The 7,629-nt window shown below is 48.7% G+C and overlaps 1 protein-coding gene across 1 annotated transcript; it reads right to left on the reverse strand.

Moving 5' to 3' along the window:
• Nucleotides 1-6,698, reverse strand: IRF1 (interferon regulatory factor 1). Its single transcript, XM_032125232.1, has 10 exons — nucleotides 6,591-6,698; nucleotides 5,332-5,423; nucleotides 4,324-4,423; nucleotides 3,984-4,160; nucleotides 3,621-3,670; nucleotides 3,359-3,494; nucleotides 3,067-3,192; nucleotides 2,409-2,452; nucleotides 1,441-1,576; nucleotides 1-980 (listed from the first exon to the last, which is right to left on the reverse strand). Exons 2-10 carry the CDS (start codon nucleotides 5,416-5,418, stop codon nucleotides 880-882), a joined length of 957 nt encoding a protein of 318 aa, XP_031981123.1. The 5' UTR covers nucleotides 5,419-5,423; nucleotides 6,591-6,698; the 3' UTR covers nucleotides 1-879.
• Nucleotides 6,699-7,629: the final 931 nt, after the last annotated feature.

Consider the following 7,629-nt stretch of genomic DNA (forward strand, 5'->3'; position numbering starts at 1 on the left):
TATCTATTACACACACACACACATTAGAACCTCTTCCATCCAGCACTTGCCTGCACATGCTGGTCCAGAGGATCTGTGGGATGTTAAAACTTGTGTGCAGTACTGGAGAGATCCCCACAGAGTGCCAGAAGGGATCTGCAAAAGGCATGGTAAAAATAAAGAGCTCTGCCCCATCAGTGCAAAATAGTTTCATGCAGCAGCTCTTGAACTCATGAGGAAAGGGATAGGGCATGCCTGTGGCAGAGAGCATCCTATGAGTGCACCTGGGGAATGGACTTGGTGGAAGCAAAGCCTAAACTGAATTTTCACATTTTAATGGTCTATTTACAGAGTTTGAAAGGTCTGAAAGATGAACTATATGATGGAGTAAATCAAAGAAGAGATGGCCCATTAGTGCAATTTTTCTGCTTAAGTGTAATGACAGTCATTAAGCTCAATGTCACCTGTGTTGCACAGGTAAGCAGCAACCAAAACTAACAGGTCAGAGATTTATCTGCAGTGTCTCCTCTAAGCACTCTGGGTAAAGTGCTCATCACACCACACATGGGGAGGATGGTAACCTGCTCCCCAGGCCTGTGGTACCCCACCAGGTCAGACTCCACGGCACAGTGACACATTCCAGCAAAAGCTTCACCTCCAGAGCAATAAGGTGGCAGCTGCAGCTGAGCATCTTCGGTGCCAGAGTCCTGCTAATGAGATGGGGTTCCTTTTTTACATTGATAATGGTGTTTTCATGCTAACCTTTCCAGGCCTACAACTGAAACGGAATAGAAAAGTTACTTTCTTCCTTCAGTCAGTAACAAAGAATTTCTTCCATTCTCTCCACGCCCATTGAAGTTTCTATCCAAGAGCAGTTTGTGGTTGGAGGAAGTCAAGGGTTTACAACCCACAGGGAATGACTTGCATGGTTGGCCTCACTGTATCCAGCCAGGAGAAGTCTAGGCTGCTTTTCTGGTCAAAGAACCTCAAATCCACCTCTCCTAGATAAAAGGAACCAAGAATGGGCACTGAATTAATGCAGCAAGAGCAAAATAGTGTGTATATATATATTAAAAATAAATATCAAAAATTGAAAGATTTCTCAGATGAGAGTAAATACCTTAGACTATTATTTTCCTAAAATACATCAAACACTTTCTATTAAACTGTTTCATTTAAGCTATTGCTAGAAGAAATTCTTTAGTTGTATTCCAAGGAGTTCCTGAAAGCTGACCTAACTTACACATGTATAACCCTGAAATCCATAGGATTTTCTTACTGGAGGTATTTTTGACTTTTCCTTTTTATCAACTAATTCCTTACAGCCTTCCAACAGGCTGCTTGGAAATCTCATAACACAAGGATGGTGGATTCCTCAATTTCCTTTGCTGCCTTCTAATTAGTGTCTTATCTGCATCATCCTGTGGCCTTGATTGTCAGGGATAGCCCAGAAGCCTGTACCTGAAGTCGTGTTGATGTCCCCGTCCTGCTCCTTGTAGCCGTAGGTGCTGCAAAGGGTCTGGGTGCCTGACTCATTGGTGAGAAAGCCTTTACCCCCAATGCTGGTGTTGTGCCAGTCTTGGGCTGGTCCAAGCAGCTGGAAGAGAAGAAGGAGATGGTAAAAACTGCTCCTTCTTGCTGGGGGTGCAATGTTTGATTACTTGCCCTTAATTAGAAGACAGGTAAGCAATAAGATTAAGTTCTATTTTCTCATGCTAAGTTAAATAAAACATGTTTTATTCACAGTTTAAAAAAAAAAGTTCATGCAAAACAGCAAGGGCTGGAGCACCTTTTTCTATCTTATCAGTGGGATGAGTGTGACATGTCTGGAAATGCAGATTAAGAGCTAAACACGTAAGAGGTGGAGGGAAGGGCAAAACAGAAAAATCTGGAGGATCTCTGCAGACCCTAATACAACAACCTGAGATCAAGGAAATGGCCTCATTTGTGCCAGGGGAAGTTTATATTGGATATTAGGGAAGAAATTTTTGTGGAAAGGATTGTCAAGCATTGGAACAGATTGTCTAGGGAAGCAGTGGATTCATCATCCCTGGAAGTGTTCAAAAAACATGAGGATATGGCACTTAAGGACATGGTGGTTACGCTGGGCTGATGGTTGGACTTGATGTCTTAGAGATCTTTTCCAACCTTAATGATTCTGCAGCTCTGATTCTATGAACCTCTACTCCTAGCAGTACTCAGTAACTTCCTCTGACTTTCACATGAAAGGTAAATATTTCCATGGGTGTGTCCTCTCCAGTTCATGTTTGCAAAGCAGCTTTCTTTTTATATTTAATTTTTCAGGCTTCCTTATTAAGTAAGTATATGTTCAGCTCGCATGAGACTGGATCAGATACCTGCTTCCCCTCCTCTCTTGGTACAAACATCAACTTAGGACAATTTTGTTCTGACAGAAGGGCTGGTTTTACCTTAAAAATATCTGGATTTATTTCCTCTTCATCTTCATCTGTGACTGTTTTGGAAGCACATAAAAAAAGAGAAAAAAATATAGATGTCAACTTTTAGCCCTCATACTTCTGCTTCTTCACCACAGAACGTGCTCCATATTCTCTTGTCACAAAACACCAGTACTTTTTACTCATGCCCACCCCAGACTCCTTATAGCCCTTCATCTCTGATGCTTTTCAACAACTGCACGTTGAGATGCAGAGCTCCAGCTAGCTCTGATGCCTCCCTAGGACTCAACAGAGCAGAGCCCACTTGCTGTGGAAGCTTATAGGAATAAGATGATTTGCACCCCAAGTGAAGAACCACTCTGATATATCCATGTTAATTGTTTATTTCCCCAGTGAGAAGCATGGCTACCTCCACCGTCTTTGTTGGAGCAGGTGGCATTTCAGAGCCATTCACCCATGGGCAGGTGGCATGTGCCAGCTCTTCCATTCTGCACCCTGGCCAGTTTGGTAACTCCAAATTCCCAAATCTATCAGATGGAGGTTGGTTTTTCTACAAAACAGCTCTTGTTTTTCCTGTTGGCCCAGGCACTCCTTCATACTGCCTCCAGCAGACTGCCTCCGTGCCTCCAGCAGACCAGTGAAAGATGGGTAGGAAAAAAGAAATACCCACCTTCGGAGGATGAAGCCAGAGGAGACACCTGGAGCTGGTAGAGGTCGTTGGTGCTGTCAGCCATGGTGACTTCCATTGCTGGCCTCCAATCGGTCAGGGAGCCGCTCACCTCGCAGGAGGACATGTCTGTAGGATGCACCAGGAGTTGGCACTCACAGGAGAGAGACAACCACCTCTGTGGTCCCTGCCAGTCTGATGCTGCAGCTGCCCCAACCCCAAGATTCATCTTTGACCACGTGTTTAGCCCAAACAGCACTTTCTGTTCCGCTCAGACCTAAACCCAGCATCTCACCTAAGGTGATGGCTGTGCTCTCCACCTCCACTTCCTGCTCTGCATAGTCGTGAATGGTGTAGCCACTGTGGTCATCTTGCAAAGGAGTGTTGGTTAAGCTTTCTGCTGACTCTTCCAGCCTTGTCTCTTCATAACACTGCAAAAACAAGGGTAAAGCATGAAAGACTTGTCTAAGAACACGGAAGTTCCCATATGAAAAAAAAGTTAAGCAAGAAAACCACCAAAACCTCTAGCTTCTTCAGCTGCCTCTAAAGACACATACCTTTCTCTTGCTCCTGTTTCTTACTTCTCTTGAAGACTTTGACTTCCTTTCTGTGAAATAAAATAAGACAAATGTGAGAAAGGGCTGCACATTTTAGGCAAGTGTGAGCTCTTGCAGCCTTGAAACCTGCTCAGCTACTGCCAGCAGCAGCCAGTCCCCATACCTCCTGATGCTGCCTTTAGGCATGTTTAAGTAATTTGGGATAAAATTAACTGTTTGTACAGGCTATTCCCAGCAATAACCAGTGAGCAATCCCAGTAGCACCAGTGCTACCAACAGGTCTGTTACCCCCTGCTTACATGGAGCAAGACATTTAAGTGCTGTTTAAGCAGTGTAACTCCAGCTGGCTTGCCAAGGGTTTACCTTTCTTCTGATGCTTTGTCAAGGGTGGCAGCATCCTGTAAACCCTGACAGCACTGGAGCCCCTGTTGATGCTTTTATCCTTCACTTCTTCAATGTCAGGCAGGGAATTCATGGCACAGCGGAAATTTGCCTTCCAGGTTTTTGGATCAGGATCTTTCTCACCTTCTTTATACCTTCCTATAAATAAGAGATGGGTCATGTATTTAAGACTTTCCAGTCTATTTTCTGACATATACACTAGTAGTTAGTCTAACTACCAGTGTATGTCAAGGGTAAGTCATGCAAAAAAAATGCTTTAAGATAGTCATATGACTGATGGGAATGTAAAGCTAGCACACACCTGTATGAATGGCCCAGCTCCGGAAAAGGCAGGCATCCTTCTCCATGTCCCAGCCGTGCTTAGCTGCATGTTTCCATGGAATTTGAAATATCCTCTTATCCTGAAATTAAACCAATAGAGATTTGAATGAAAAAAGAAGCATCACATGCCAGTTTGGAATGATGGATTTAATCAGAGTTCTCAGTTGCAGCTCAGAAATATTATAACCCTCCTGCTCTATATTTTAATTAAATAGCTATTGTTCCATCTATTTTGTTCATGGCATTTAAGGCTTTTTATGGTTTCTGAAACTGGGGAAAAAAAACCCAAAAGTGATACAGTATGGTAGAATTAAGTAATATTATCAACTTTATCCCAGAATAATTTCAATACATTGCATCTAACCTATTAGTATGTCATAAATTACAGCATATTTTCTAGATATACTTTGTTAGAGAATCCCTTTTTTAAGTTTCCCATGAGATCCTGCAGCAATGCTACAAAAGAATGTAGCTTAAATATCTTCTTGGGATGGATATGGAAACTTCAGAGACCTGGTTCAATAAGCTCAGTGATCTCAACCTGTGCTACACACTGGTAACAGGGATATGCCATACAGACCAAAAATTACATTTCTTTCAGGCCAGATCTTAAAACTGGAAGTAACTGGAGTGTAACAGCAGCTGCTTATCTGGGACAGGAGCTGACTTGGCTCAGTGAACAGCAGGAGTTAAAAGAGAGCTTGAAGGTTTCTTGGTTCTGCAACATGCTCAGAATGTTTTCATTGTAATTTATCGTTCCTCTCCTGCGAATTTTCTGAGGGAAAAATGGAACTACTCCACTGTGTACCAACCAGAGCTACCTTTTCTGCGAACAAAACCTGTTGCTTTTTAAACATAATGCTGGCAAGTTTTCTCCATGTTTTTTCTTCATGATCTTGACTTGTGTTTAGTGTCCTTTAAGAATAAGGACTGCTGATGATACACAAGTAATACTAATAATGATGATAATAGTACAGAGCAGCCTCACCTTGTTAATCCATATCAGTCCTGGTATTTGATTGGAATCAATCTGCATTTCCAACCATGGCCTCATGCGCATTCTTGAGGCTGGCATGTTGGCTGTGAAAGAAGGAACAAACAGGTCAGCCCAACTCTCATCACTGTTTTAACCACTCTGCAGTGTCGCCCCTCCCATACCTTCTGTGCTCAGCATCACCACCAATGCTACGAAGAACTACTTTTCCAGAGTCTTAACTCTCGTTCAGTGCCTCTCACCTGCTCCTGGAAGGAAGCAGTTCCTGCTCCGCCTGGCTCAGCTCCAATTTGGAGCTCAGGTTTGGAATTCGGCAAAGAGGCCGACGGCAGCAGTGGGTATTCAGCCCATGCTGCGTGGGCAGCTCTGCGTGGGACCGGTCAGGCCGGTGGGAGCCCGGCTCCGATCCCCGTTCTGGGAGGGAGCCTCCCGCCCACACCGCGACTGGGTGCGGGTGTCCCCCCGCTCTACAGCCACGGAGAGGCACCGACTGCACAACCCTCTTCTTAAAAGTTTATTATTAATTAAGTTGCGCAAGGTGAGGGGCAACGGCCCTGCTGCAGGTGGGTATCCCCAACTCCACCACGACCCGTCCCGAGCAGCGGCCGCCGCAGGGACCAGCCCTACTGGCGCTTCCACTGCACAAATAATTTCCTGTTTGCAGTGTTTTTCCAAGACGCACAGCCCAAGATTGCCCAAAGAACACGTTTCTAACTTTCACCAGCAACCCGCTCGGCGGGGGCGGGACGAGGTCCCGGAGAGTGCCCATCCCGGGCCAGGGTCTGCCAAGGGCTGCCCCGAGCAGCGGGGCTCGGGCCGCCCGCTCCGCCCCAGGCTAATCAGCGGAGCAGAGCCGTGCCCGGCCCCGCGGGTGCGCAGGGACAGCCCGCCCCAGCCCGTCCCCTCCCAGGGCTTGTGCACTGCGCCGTGGCCGCTGCCCGCAGGAGGGATGCGCGGTGTCCACCCCGACGGCCGCCGGAGAGATGCGCCCGCTCCGCCTCCAGAACTCCTCCGCACGACAGAGGCCGGCGCTGCCGCCTCTTTACGACCAGAGGTGAGCCGCGCCGTGCCCCCGGCACCGCTCCCAAGGACCCTGCGGGGCGCCTTCTCCTGGAACCTCCATGCTGCGCAAAGTGAGGGGCTAACGGTGGGGCAGGGCAGGGCAGGGCAGGGCAGGGCAGGATAGGATAGGATAGGATAGGATAGGATAGGATAGGATAGGATAGGATAGGATAGGATGCACCGTGACCCACCTCGCTGTGCCGTGCCGTGCAGTGCCGAGCTGTCCCCCGTCCGGTGCACGCCCGCCTCCCGGCTCTGGCTGCCGCCGGCCGCGCCCGCGGGTATAACGCGGCGGCTCCGGGATTCCCCGCGCCCGGGCCCGGCCGCCGCCCGGCCAATCCGCGCCGCGGCGAGGGGCGGACGTGCTCGCCATTGGCGGCCGCCGCAGCATCACTTCGGGGAAATCACGCTGTTGTAGCACCAGCGGCTCGGGGAGGGGCGCGGCTCCCCCGCCGCCAGCCCCGGCCCCGCCCCGCCGCCCGCTCGCGCTTCCCCCGCGGGATCCAGCGCCGTTCCATGGACACGGAGGGATCCAGCCCCTGTCCCACCGAGGGATCCAGTCTCTGTCCCATGGAGGGATCTAGTCCCTGTCCCACAGAGACATCCAGTCCCTGTCCCATGGAGGGACCCAGTCCCCGTCCCCCCAAGGGATCCATGCCCCGTCCCACGGAAGGATCTAGCCCCCATCCCACGGAGGGATCTAGCCCCCGTCCCGCAGAGATATCCTGTTCCCGTCCCACGGAGGGATCTAGCCTCCTTGTCAGGGAGAGACGGTTGAGTCGCCAAAGCAATTCCTGTGCACATCATGGTGCACCTAAACCAGGAACCAGCGTGTGACAGGTACCTGCCTGGCCTCAGCAGACCAGTGGCAGGACAAGGGGGAATGGCTTCACGCTGACAGAGGATAGGTTCAGATCAGATATTAAAAAGAAATTCTTCCCTGTGAGGGTGGTGAGGCCCTGCAACAGATTGCCAGAGAGGATGCCCTGTCCCTGGACAATGTTCAAGGATAGGTTGGATGGGGCTTGGAGCAACCTGGTCTGGTGGAAGGTATCCTTATCGCAAGGTGTTGGCTCCTTTAAGGTCTCTTCCAAACCAAAAAGTCCTGGGATTCTGTGATTCTATGATAAAGGGTGACCAATGGTATTGTCTCTTATCCCTCTTGGATGAAGCCTGAGGAAGGGAAATGGCAGCATGGCAGAAGGCTACTGAAACAGTGAGGATTTCTCC

The sequence above is a fragment of the Corvus moneduloides genome, chromosome 15 (genome assembly GCF_009650955.1).
Source record: "Corvus moneduloides isolate bCorMon1 chromosome 15, bCorMon1.pri, whole genome shotgun sequence".
NCBI lineage: Eukaryota > Metazoa > Chordata > Aves > Passeriformes > Corvidae > Corvus > Corvus moneduloides.